The sequence below is a fragment of the Notolepis coatsorum genome (genome assembly GCF_963971535.1).
Source record: "Notolepis coatsorum genome assembly, chromosome: 7".
NCBI lineage: Eukaryota > Metazoa > Chordata > Actinopteri > Aulopiformes > Paralepididae > Notolepis > Notolepis coatsorum.
In genome coordinates this window covers 490,315-504,392 of record NC_140171.1, presented here as the reverse complement: position 1 = coordinate 504,392, position 14,078 = coordinate 490,315, and the positions used below count along the sequence as shown (strand labels likewise).

Genomic DNA, 14,078 nt, shown 5'->3' with positions numbered 1-14,078 from the left:
AATTATGTTATTAACACTTTGAGGACCGGCCGACGCCGTCTAATATGTGGCTGGAGGACAAAGCTTTGTAAACAAACCGATGTCCTTTTGAGGAGCTATATCTATACTTTATAGTATTGCTATCTGTCCATTCTCATTGTCACTTGAGTGCATAAACCGTGCCTTCATAATGGCTTAAAGAAAAAAAAATCCAACAGTTGGTTGTCATTTTATAGCGCCGTGAATATAAGGTTTATCGCACTTTTCGTCTCATATATTTTCTGGGAAGCTAGATATGAGGCTAAAGGCTACTAACGTTATATCGAACGGCATTTCTGTTGTATATATTCGAATGAAATAAAACAAAATGCTTATCATCCGGACTATTCCAGAGCATCTATGGATGAAATGGGGGCGGCGGGGGACGCCGATTAGTATTATTGATTAGCAATAGAGTGTCCGTGCAAGTAGCCACATTCACTGATCGATTGCTTGAGTTTTACAACAAGCTCCAATCCGGCTATAATTTAGGTTAATAATGTCTTACCGTCAGCCCATGTGATAGCCGGCAGCATTTCGCCCTTATCGATCGGCATCTGGTAGATTGATATGTCCATTGGCCGATCATAAATCCCATTATTCCAGGCTGAAATCTGCTAATCGAAACGTGAACGGTGCAGGCCCTTCGTTTGGGATCAGGCTAATATGAAACGCCCATAGACTGTAAAAGAAATCTTTTTCCCATTCGCCCTCAATGATACTGCAGTGGAGCGATGGCGCCCCTAAGAGGATCTGGCCGGTATTGCATGTTGCCGAAATCACAGATGCGGGTAGATCTGCAGAGTCGATGGGGGATGTTGATACGGTGATTAATATGGAATAAAACAATAACAACTTGCCACGAGTTAACTCGTGGCTCTGGTCCTCAACGCATGGCACCAAAACCCGAGTTAACTCGTGGTTGGGCGGCAAAGTGTTAAATGTGCCGTGAATTAATTCATTTCCAGCTAATATACACTTCATTCGCGTAGCCGGCTCCAGTGTAACCTGCGGAGATAGTGGGCGTGTTTTATTCTTTCTTTGTTTACTTGAGACTGTCATGGCGGCGCCCAGCGTTACACATGATATTGGATATCCTCATTATTTCTCTTTTGTTGAGCACAAAGAAAATAACGTTTAGTTAAATGTAAATTGTGTCTTGGCTCAAAGAACCCATCTTACGTTACAAACGTTAATAATGACGGATTCAGTGGACAATTATACCAAAGATTGCTTCGTTTGCTTATAAAAACTATGTGGTGGTGGTCAACAAAAAACTAATTGCAGTATGCAAAACGTGCAGCGCGAAAATCGCAGATGGAGAAGCAACAACTTCCAACTACTTCGTTCGACATTTGAAGCTGCACAAATCGGTAAGTAACTTGGCTTGCTATTGATTGATTGATTGCAAACATTATTAACAGATTCCATAATGGGTACAGTACAGTACAGCTCAATACACACAATTGTTAAGGGGATGCAGACCAGAGAAAGCGGGGTGGGGGAAACTGCACAACTGTACAAGCAAAACTGTACATTGGAATATTGACGAAACCATACTTGGTTCTAAGAAAAGGGTCTTGTGTATTCTTGGGTTAGGTCATTTACTGTACATTGGAGGGGGTTGGGTTAGGACATTTACAGGGGCCAGTTTCGAATTGCAGTCTCCCATAGGTGTTCTTTGAGAGTGGTTTTGAAAGTGGGTAGTGATTCACATTCCTTTACAGCTGTGGGTAGGGCATTCCACATTGATGTGGCATAATTGCTAAACGTGTTTAGTCCCTTGTTTGAGCCGAATCTGGGTTTAACATGATTTGTGGAGCTCCCTCTGGTGTTGTGGTCGTGGTATTCACTGACCTTTGGGAAGTATTTTGACATGTACATGGGTATCTTAGTGTATCTTGTAGACCAGGCCCATTGCAAGTTGCTGTACTCTGTCGTCTACTCTAAGCCATCCTAGGTAGTCAAAGTGGGCAGGGGTGAGGTGGGTTCTAGGAGTAAGGTCAAGTAGTAGTCTGACCAGTTTGTTTTGTGATGTTTGTAATCTTGTTTTTAGCGCCTTTGATGTACTTTGGTACCATGAGGTGCAAGCATAGTCGTAGTACCCTTGAATGAGTGCTCCTGCCAGAGTCTTCAGGGTATTCTTGTTTACCAGAGAGGAGATCCGGTACAAGAATCGAGTTCGTTGGTTGACTTTTTTGATTACATTGGATGCCATTTTGTCACAGGAAAGATTTGCTTCTAGGATGGAACCTAGGTATGTAATTTCGTCTTTCCTTGTGACAATATTGTCACCCACTGTAACTGAGAGAGCCATCGACACAGTCAGTGTGGTAACGTTATCATTACATCCTAGATTGATACACAGCTGGCTAGGCAGTTGGTAGTCATATAAAATAAAACAATCAGCAATGTCTCGGTTGATGAATGGCCAGCAGTAGTCTAACAGTACTGCTGCTCCTTAATTTCATTTAATTGATTGACATTTAATTGATTTGACTATTAACAGATTGCATAATGGGTACAATACAGTACGGCTCAATACAAACAATTGAAAAATACTTTTGTCATTGATCCAAGGTAGAGAGAACTCGCACACGAATTAGGCCCTACCTAATTCTAATACCTAATAAACTACCTAATATATACGAAATGCAGAGATGCCTTGTCATTTCAGTACAGATTTTTTATACCCCAAAATGTATAGATATGATTTTTTATACCCCAAAATGTAGACTAGTTAGTTGAACCGAGGTCTGCTATTATGGATCATGTGCCAATGCCATAGACTGTATACACTACAGGGCAGGCAGACCTTAAATAAATTATTGGTCCAAGTGGGAAGACAATATGTTGGTTATTGTTATCCTACCTTTAAAAGAGATATGGTGATCCTTATTCTTTTTTTCCTCTCAATATACTCCTGAACTGGTTTTCTCAAGCAGCTCTTGCCCAAATGTATCTAGTTGTGAGACTAACCCGGATTCTGAATATTATGACATTTATAGAAATTAGATTATGTTTTGCCAACAAGTTGATAATGATTTTTTTTTAGTGAAGCGCATATTATGACTTGTTTAGGACTCGAAACTCAAAGGTTAGGACTTGGGACTTGACTCTGGACTTGAGTACCAAGACTTGAGACTGACTTGAGACTTGCAAAACAATTCTCGAAGTCAACTTCCTGTCTGTTGTTGCTACGCAACTGCAGCGTGGGGGGGAACTGTCCAGCCTGGTACATTGTGTACGCTTCATAAGTGGATAAACGGATCGTTAAAGCGGCAAATTAAGCGGAATTTTCTTCAGTCCTTCACAATGCCAAAGAGCTGCTGTGTTACGCGTTGTACTCAGGGTTAGAAAAAAAAAATAAAAATGAAGGGCTTTTTTTGCCCCCCTTAACACTTTGGGTGCCGGGAAACGCTTAAACACGTCATTCCGGCCATGCTCAAGTTGCCGAAGACGCTTTACAGCGTCTTTAATATAAATATTTCAAAAATCTGGGATCGGATTCATATGTCCCCTCCGCTGGCCTGAGATGCACCAGGAGGACCCACTGAGCTCTCTGGCGGTTCAGGAGCGCCATCTGGTGGGCAATCGGCGCAATCGCTTAACAGGAAGTGCCGTAGAGGTTGTGCTGGACGGCCGTATTACTTCCGGGCACTCGGTACATGTCCCGGGACTCTGGCTCGTCACACTACATAGCGATCGATTGCCAATAACTCGATAAACAACATGATTTGGACGTATATACCATTATACAAGCTGGAGATGGACCGGGTAAATCTACATCCCATAATGATAAAATTTCTACTCTACGATGATCGCCCAACGGCGCGCGGAGACTGGGGTGAGTTTTAGCGTGTAAAGTTACCGTCTTCGATACTAACTGCTATTATCAACATTTGACCCACATTAGATGATTGGTATAACGCTGCCCACGGAATTATAAACGCCCCCTAGCCCATCCGGTCAACATCAGATGACGTGTAGTAACTTCTAGAAGTACGTCTAGTTGGAATTTTTTATATCGCGCTGATTGCCATAAAACTGTATTGCATCATCAATATAATGTATTTGGGGCTATAGATCACGTTCTGGAGAAAGCTGCAGAAAGAGATGAAAACATACTTATACATTAGACCAGTGTTTCCCAACCGGTGGTACGCGTACCACTAGTGGTACGTGGGTGGTCCCCAGGTGGTACGTGAAAAGATTTTGAAAAGTAAAAAAAAAAAAAAATGTTTTTTTTATTTATTTTTTTATTAGAAATTGTACAGGAAAACTGTACCCACATAATGAATAATGCATAATCTGTAATAATGTAACCAAAATTGGGGGCATTCAAATTAAGTAATCATTTGCTGGCTATAATTATATTATTATTGGCGCTGAGTTCAGCTTCCCGCCCGCCGGCGCCGGACTGTCTGTCAGCTGTCAGGTGTTCATTGAAGAAAAACAAAACTCTGAATTATCATCATTGTAGTGGCACGCTGGCTAGCAAAACAACATCCTATCAAGTGAATGCGCTGGTGTTTATTGAGATAAAAATCATTATGGATCAATGGCTGAGTCGAGCTGGTTCATCCAGAAACAATGTAAAGCATATATGTTCGCTTTGCAGTTGGATGAATCGACGGATGTCAGTGGGGAAGCACAACTGATTGCGTTTGTGCGTTACAAAGACACTTTGGAGATGAACGAGCACATTCTGTTTTGCAAGAAACTCACGGGGAGAACTACTGTACTGGACGTTTTTAACGTTATTGACAATTTTTTCTCTCAACACAAGCTGGATTGGAAATACTGCTCTCATGTGTGCACAGACGGCGCCGCGGTGATGACCGGCAGAGTAAATGGATTAATGGCACACGTTAAAAAAGGTAAACCCTGACGTAGAATGAGTCCAGAGTTAAATGATGTTTTGAATGATGCCGTAAAAGTGATCAACTTCATACAGTCCAGGCCTTTGAATCATAGACTGTTTCAGTCACTTTGTGAAGACGGTGGGTCAGAACATAAACAGCTCCTGCTTCACACCGACGTCCGGTGGTTATCCCGAGGGAAGACGTTACAGCGGCTGTTTGAGCTGCGCAATGAAGTGAGGGCATTTCTGTCTGAGTACACACACCCCCTTGTGGCGATGTTCGATGACGCAGACTGGGTAGCCCGGCTGCGTGGGATACCTCTCTGATATTTTCAGCAAACTCAACCAGCTGAATCTCTCTCTTCAAGGTAAAGAGTCAGACACAACTGTTCTTAGCTTGTATGACAGGCTCAAGTGTCACATTAATTGGTAGGTTACTAACCTTTTTTTAGTCTTTAAACAATGGCTATTATAATTTATATGATTAGTTATGATTGAATATATGATTTAAGTGTCACATTAATTGTTGCATTGGGTCACACAGACAAAAATCTCCTCTTCTCTATCTCTCCTCATCACTTCTCTCCTTCTTCCACTCCCAGGTTTCACCTTAGCTACACACACACACACACACACACACACACACACACACACACACACACACACACACACACACACACACACACACACACACACACACACACACACACACACACACACACACACACCCCGTCTGCCACAATATATAGACTATTCATTTATTAATTATACATCCTGGGCATCACCACGATTGATCGCGTAGTAGGTGGTACTTTTGGTTGGCTTGAAATGCTTTGGTGGTACAGTACTCAAAAAAGGTTGGGAACCACTGCATTAGACCATACTTTACTATGAATATGTGAATGAAAAAGTTTAATGTTGCTACACAATGAACAATACATATATGACTTTGAATGGGCCCTAATAATGGCAATGTAGCAATAGAAGTTAAAAAGTTATAGCCCTGCAAAGGAGGGGACTTTCTCTATAGACAAATAGAGCCGGCAACCTACGGTTGATAATGAATTTAACCCATGGCAGCCAAAGTGTTAATTGATTTTCGGGGGCTTTTTTTTGTATTTCGGGGGCACAACATTTTTATAATGAAAATTAACAAAGATTATAAAACATTGTTGACACTTTTTTTTACAGTCTTCGTCCCTATGTTTGATAACGTAATGTTAATGTCTCCATATATAGGGCTCTACGCTAACCTTTTTCCCAAGGAGCACATGTGCTCCTAAATAAAATGTTAATAAATAAAATCTAAATACAAATTTAGGAGCACACAGAAATTTAGGAGCACAGTGACAATTGGTCAAGTAACACACACACACACGATGTGTGACATCATGGCTTGGTTTCATGTTTTGAGGTACCTTCAATTATCTGTAAATAATACATACTCTATCTAAATAGATTAAATATTATTGTCCCTGAGGGCAAGTTGTGTTGTTGTCTTGATATATCTACGAATAACCGGTTGCCTCTGGATCAATGAATCAAGTATATCAATGAATGTCTAATATTGAATAATATTATTAGCTATTTTATTTTTAACATCCCTAATTCCAACAGTCAAGAGGCTTGTTTCAAATTGATACATGAAAAACCCCACACACGCAACGTTTGTGAGTATAGGCTCTGGCCAGATCGATCAATGAAATACGTTGCACGCTCAGCGCTGTGGAATGAAGGAAATGCGCATCGGGATCGGATTTGGATGTTATTCTTTGGAGTTGTGTTACAAATGGAACGGTCTTTCCCCGCCGAACACAAGTTACTTAACGTTACACAGGTCGCGCTATGCAGATGCTTAGCTTGCTAACGTTAAGATAGCAGTGTAATGCTTGATGAAAGCAGAGCGCTCTGTCTGTGTCCGCATCCTCTCAAGTGCCTGTAACACGCAGCGGGCCCCGCCTCCCTCCCTCCTTGGAACAAACATTCCACCCAAAAACTGAATTTCAGTCCAGTTTCAATCTGAACTATTAACAGCGGAGCTGTTTTGTAATCTTCACTCGTCTGTCTCGCACACTGCAAGTAAATGATTTTTCCGGTTCGCACACACACACATATTATTAGGGGCAAATACGAGGGAAATGCTTGCACTGTAGAGCATATATATAATTATATATATAATTAGTAAACTGTCTGGGGCTTTTCTTGCCCCCCTTAACTGATTTTCGAGGGCATTTGGTCAATTTTCGAGGGCATTTTGCCCCAAGCCCCCGTTAATTTCGAACCCTGGTTGTACTAATGACAAAAACAGAAATCCAAATCGCAAGTTTTATACCATCATGGAGGAAAAAGTGGTTGGCGGCTAACTTTAGCTACGTTAACCTAGACAAATAGCTACATGCTGAGCTAACGTTAATTATATCATATCGAACCGATAGGAGCTTATCTTATCTAATCTTATGTGGATGTTTGATCGGGTAGTGGCACACGTGGTACCACCACGTAAGATTAGATAAGATAAGCTCCTATCGGTTCAATATATATGATGTTATTAACGTTAGCTTAGCATGTAGCTACCACTACCACAACACCAGAATCAGGGGGAGCTTATTTGACTCATATCTCGCATTAGAATCACCAGAAAGGCTTTCGAAATAGTGAAATGCCATGTTGGCCTCAATATTTTCTAAACAAATCGTATGCAAATGTTATGAAATGAACAAGAATGTGATAAAACATGTAATAAAAACGGAGCTCAAGGCATGTATTTGATGGTAGAAATCAGTTTGTTACCCTCATACCAAGATGGCGGCGGTCTCGTGACATCAGAGTGTCTTCGAGAATGACTTGGTCCCACCTCTGATTCTTATTGTCCTCCGTTTCCCTGTGGTTCTCTGTTTCTTTGTTTTCTTTGTTTCTTTTTTTGCCTATTGTCAGCGACTTTGGGTCTTTGAAAAGCGCTATACAAAATAAATGAATTATTATTATTAAATAAATTCAATAAATAGGCTGACAGCAAGTCAAGGACCTGGATTCTCACATATTTTTCAAATTGGTCAACTACAAAAGTATTTTATTTGAATTAATTTCCATCATTGTCCATTGAAATAAATATTCAGCATGCAGCTGGACTCTGGAGAAGACGGTAAGCGCATGTCCCATAATGCAGCAATGCTGTGTGTTCTAGAGACCTCTATGCAAGTTAGAATTGAAATGACGATCGAATCCCGACAGGTGGCAGTATCACCTTCCTTTGGAACTGGGCTAGTTTAGTGTGGGGCCACTTTAGCGTGGGTAGTGTCTAGCACTCAACACAGAGAGAGAGAGAGAGAGCGAGCAGCAGTGAGCTATGGCGATCGCGACTTGTGGAAACCATTAGAAGAGGACAAAACTATCACACTTTTCAAGAGATCACACTTATGGATGATAACGTGCGTTTTCACCGGACTACATTGGACTCTGCACTTCTGGTAAATCATAGAAATACTATAGTCGGTAACCTATTCTGTTCCGCGTTATAGTGGGCGCCGGGCCCGGGCGCTCCCGAGGCTTGAGGACTTTACCGGTAATGGCGACCGCTATTGGAACTATCGGAGAACTATGAAGCAGACAAAACGATTGCACTTATGTATTATGATAAGGTGCGTTTTCACCAGACTTATGTTGGATTCTAGTATTTTCAGACAGGCTGTTTGGATGTAACGATAATAACCTGGCTGTTATCTGGATCGTTACCCTGGCGCTGCTGGCCTATAAATATACCTAACGTTATATTTACTGATCCTGGTCTGATCCAAGACACTTGGAGCAAGAGTGGAGTACCTGCTTAGGTCAGGGTCAGGGTCACTGACTGGCTGAGGGTCAGGGTCACTGACCTGGCTGAAGGTTAGGGTCACTGACTGGCTGAGGGTCAGGGTTAGGGTCACTGACTGGCTGAGGGTCAGGGTCACTGACTGGCTGAGGGTCAGGGTTAGGGTCACTGACTGGCTGAGGGTCAGGGTCACTGACCTGGCTGAAGGTTAGGGTCACTGACTGGCTGAGGGTCAGGGTTAGGGTCACTGACTGGCTGAGGGTCAGGGTCACTGACTGGCTGAGGGTCAGGGTTAGGGTCACTGACTGGCTGAGGGTGGGGGTCACTGACCTGGCTGAAGGTGGGGGGAGGCGGGGGTCCCGGGGGAGGAGGGGGGGGGATGGGCATCCTGTCCCTCTATGGACACCTCTCAGCTTGGAGGACACACTCCTGCGAAACAAGAGAGAAGACAAGAGGATTACTTTATTGTCCGTTTACAAGACCATCAAACGTATTCCCGTCTGCCACTCCTAGATCCAGTTCTAGATCCACTCCTAGATCCACTCCTAGATCCAGTTCTAGATCCACTGCTAGATCCTCTCCTACACACGTAGATTTCATCAGAGGTCAGGCCGCAGGTTCACCGTCAGTACAGTGCACGTGTACAGTAGAATAATATTATTGTACATGGCTATCATACAGGTATGTAAACACAGCAATATATACGGGTGGACTATAGGATGAGGCAGGTAGTTATGATTACAGTGCAAGGCAGTTGTAGACGGCGAAAGCAGTAGATAATAGATATGACATCAGATATGTATAAAAAGGACTGTCGATTAAAATATATAATCGTGATTAATCGCATGATTGTCCATAGTTAACTGTGATTAAACATTTGATCTGTTCAAGATGTACCTTTATTTTTCAAACGGGAGTGTACAACATTATGCTTTCTTTCTTTATGCAAATGTTTATTAAATTAAATGAATAACAAAATTACAAATATTGTGCAGAAAAACAGAGGTACTGCATTTAGCATAAAATAAATATGTTGCAAATAATCACACCATGGCAAAAGCCCAATAATAGGCAACAACAGATATTGACCTGCTAAATGTATCACTCCGTAATACGAGTAATCAGACACAATGTAGTGTCCAACTTAACTCTTAGAAAGTTTCACTACAAAACGCTGGATCTCAATGCATCGTAACAAGACACATTAAGCTACATTTTCCTCATCATTTTCATCAAGATCATTCCCTGGACCCCTCACACTTCTAAAACAAATATGTAAAGGGTCACAAAAACATCCCCTGTGGAATGAAAACAGTGTCACAGATCACAGATCACACCGAATGGAGTAAAACTGCAGTTGTCGTCCCTCTCTCAGTAACTTTGACAGCCCTAATAAAAGCTGTTGTATAAAGTGGCAGCACACTGGTGGTGGTGTGTTACTGTAAACATCAGCTGAGGTGATCTACTGTAAACAAGTGATCTACTGTAAACATCAGCTGAGGTGATCTACTGTAAACAAGTGATCTACTGTAAACATCAGCTGAGGTGATCTACTGTAAACAAGTGATCTACTGTAAACATCAGCTGAGGTGATCTACTGTAAACAAGTGATCTACTGTAAACATCAGCTGAGGTGATCTACTGTAAACAAGTGATCTACTGTAAACATCAGCTGAGGTGATCTACTGTAAACAAGTGATCTACTGTAAACATCAGCTGAGGTGATCTACTGTAAACAAGTGATCTACTGTAAACATCAGCTGAGGTGATCTACTGTAAACAAGTGATCTACTGTAAACAACAACAGCTGAGGTGATCTACTGTAAACAAGTGATCTACTGTAAACAACAACAGCTGAGGTGATCTACTGTAAACAAGTGATCTACTGTAAACATCAGTTGAGGTGATCTACTGTAAACAAGTGATCTACTGTAAACAACAACAGCTGAGGTGATCTACTGTAAACAAGTGATCTACTGTAAACAACAACAGCTGAGGTGATCTACTGTAAACAAGTGATCTACTGTAAACAACAACAGCTGCTGAGGTGATCTACTGTAAACAAGTGATCTACTGTAAACAACAGCTGATGTGATCTACTGTAAACAACAGCTGAGGTGATCTACTGTAAACAAGTGATCTACTGTAAACAAGTGATCTACTGTAAACAACAACAGCTGAGGTGATCTACTGTAAAAAAGTTATCTACTGTAAACAACAACAGCTGAGGTGATCTAAAGTAAACAACAACAGCTGAGGCGATCATTAATGTAAATGTAAATCATTAATCTACTCGTTGTGTAATTACTAAGTAATTGCCCCATCTCTTATCTGCACAGCATCTGTGGCAGATAAGAGGTTTCCTCCTCCAGCCAGAGAGGTAATGTTACACCTAGTGATGCACCGATGTGAAAATTGTGGCCGATACCAATAATCGATATTAATATTGCTGTTCTGGCCGATACCGATATTTACCGATGTCGATATCTCTGTATAGAAAAAACTTTTTTATGATAATCAAATAAAGAGCTATTTTCCAAAATGCATATATATATTTTTTTTACTTATTTTCAGAAATGACTGATATTTAGAAACTATTTAAGACCAAAACATGTATATAAAAAAAAGAATTATTAAAAAAAAAATATATATATATTTTTTGTTTAATATCGGCCCTATCTTGATGATATCAGACCGATACCGATGTGTAAAAAAAAAATTACCATATCGGCCGGTATATATCGTGCATCACTAGTTACACCACCTGGATGTCATCCATTAACACATTCAGGGACATTGGGATGCGTCTAATAAATCTCTAGAGCAGGGGTTCCCAAACTTTTCAGGCCAGGGCCCAGAAAATAAGGCGCCAGAGAGCCGCGGCCCAATGCACATAGTCAGGTTTTTTTTTTTTTTTTGCCAGGCGACTGATTTTTTAAGCCAAATATCACTTCAATCCTATTAAGTTAGTTCAAGTTAGTTATTCATTTATATGTGCTATTTATGAGAGGGCTAACTTGTTGCAAAATAATAATGATAATAATAATAGCCTCATTAAAATACTATTGTTGCTTCGGTTGTTTTCAGCGTTTTATGTGCATAATCTGTTATTTAGTTTGAAATGTTCGTTGAAATAAGTAGATTTTTCGTTTTTGTTTATTTATTAAGTTAATATAAAACCATATAGTCACATTTTAGAATACAATATAATAGAATTTTAGAATACAACTAGAAACACTGTCCTGGCCTGCTTCTAAGTTCAGTGGCCTGACAAAAAAAAAAAAAAAAAAAAAATTATTTTTTTTTTATTTTTTTTAAATCATCTCGCGGCCCACCCGTGGCTGTTCGCGGCCCACCTTTGGGTCGCGACCCCGACTTTGGGAACCACTGCTCTAGAGGACCGGCAAATGTAAACAGACGTGGGGCTGTTTGTAGAGCTAAATCTATACTTTATAGTATTGCTATCTGTCCATTCTGGCTAGATAAAGGGCTAATAGCTGCTAACGTTATATCCAATGGCATTTCCGTTATACAGATGCTACAGTTAAAACTCAAACTGCATATGATCGGCACGATCCTCAAGCATGTATGCATGAAAGGGGGACACACGTCGTTTCTTATTATTGATTACCAATAACCGTGTTCGTCTAACTAGCCACATAGGCCGATCGCCTGGATGGTAGGGCTGGGCGATAAAACGATAACGATAACTATCGCGATAAATTATTTCCTCTAAATAAACATGAAACGTGGTCGCAAAGTTTCGATATATCGATTTTCCAAGCTTGGATATGAGCACACGCACTAACAACCAATCAGTGAAGGAGATGGCAGATAGCGGAAGGAGACCCGCGCTGCACCTCTGGGTAGAGAGGTAGGACTCAAGGAGTAAACATGGCTGGCTAGGATAATTAGCTTGCACGGCGCTATTTTATAGTTTACGTGCCGAGTGGGTGTCTGGCGTGAATTCTGAGGCCACGGTTATAGTAGTGTGGGGTATACGTAGAGCCATATGAAATCCGTTTTATTATTTTCCAAATTCCATTTTATTTTTTCCCAAATTCCATTGTTTCCGTTTTAATATTTCAGAATTCTGTATTTTGCCTTTTATGCTCATTTTACCATCAGAAATAGTGTCTAATAAGTGGGAATGAATAAATGTCCACAATTGAATAAGATATAACAGTCCATTTAATGTTTTTAAGTGCTGCAACTCAGAAATACAGTTCAATTTTACACAATATTTTTCAATTAATATTGTGACAAAATAAAAATACATATTTCAAGTGTAAACAATAGATACAGCTAGCTACTACTGACATTATCACAATGACAATGTCAGTAACCTAGCTATATCTATTATATTGTGATGAAATTTAGTAATGCATAATTTAGGCACCTTTAGTTTAGTTTATTTCGTTTATAAAGGACAGTGTATAATGGCAATCGTTTGCATTAAACAAATGGATGGGTGCACTAGATTTAGCAAGAAGCTATCATTTCCATCTATAGTCCTATGTACTGTAACGTTTCATAGCTATTTAAGTTTATTTAGATTATAAAGGGCAGTGTATAATGACAATCGTTTGCATTAAACAAATATGGGTGCACCAGATTTAGCTAGAACTTCTAGAAGCTATCATTTCCATAGATAGTCCTATAACGTTACATAGCTATTTAAGTGTATTTAGTTTATAAAGGGCAGTGTATAATGACAATCGTTTGCATTAAACAAATGGATGGGTGCACTAGATTTAGCTAGACGCTAAACGTCCTAACGTTATAGCTATTTAATCACAATAGTGTCGCAAGTGTTTTTGCGGGTCCAGTCCACGGAACGTTGACAGAATTAGCAAAACACCTTATCACCGGAGGCATAAAAGTCATTAGGATACTGTTCTGCTCTGAATTGAGGGCTTATTGTGGAATTGTTTAGCTTCTTGACGATGTAACACTGAAGCAGCCAGACGCTTGAGCACCGCGGCTGTGTTGTGTGTAACACGCTGTAGAGTCCCCGCCTCCCCGGTCGCGTGTGCACCAAACGTTCCACCCAAAAACAAAATTTCAGTCCAGATTAGGCCAAATTCTGCAATATTCCACGTTTTGCAGTTGATTCCATTTTTATTGGTTAATTCCGTGATTCCGTCCGCGATTCCGTGAACGCGGATTTCATATGGCTCTAGGTATACGGTGGACGTCGTTGCAATGTATTGGGGCGGAACAGAGTATTTTAGGGTCATATTTAGTACTTTGCAAACAAGGCCGGCTAGGATAATTAGCTTGCACGGCGCTATTTTATAGTTCACGTGCCGAGTGGGTGTGTGGCGTGAATTCTGATGCCACGGTTATAGTAGTGTGGGGTATACGGTGGACGTCGTTGCAATGTAT

General features: G+C 40.7%; 1 protein-coding gene across 2 annotated transcripts in view; it reads right to left on the bottom strand.

Annotated features, from left to right (window-relative positions):
- The window catches only part of LOC311232422 (WAS/WASL-interacting protein family member 2-like), a 72,298-nt gene that overhangs the window by 28,144 nt on the left and 30,076 nt on the right, over positions 1 to 14,078 (bottom strand). The window contains exon 2 of one of the 2 annotated variants that reach the window (XM_084319212.1): positions 9,021 to 9,119. In XM_084319212.1, coding sequence (XP_084175338.1) covers positions 9,021 to 9,077 — 57 coding nt within the window. In that variant the 5' untranslated portion in view covers positions 9,078 to 9,119. Of the gene's footprint in view, positions 1 to 9,020; positions 9,120 to 14,078 lie in introns of those variants that run through there. The other variant, XM_084319213.1, reaches the window with a different exon arrangement.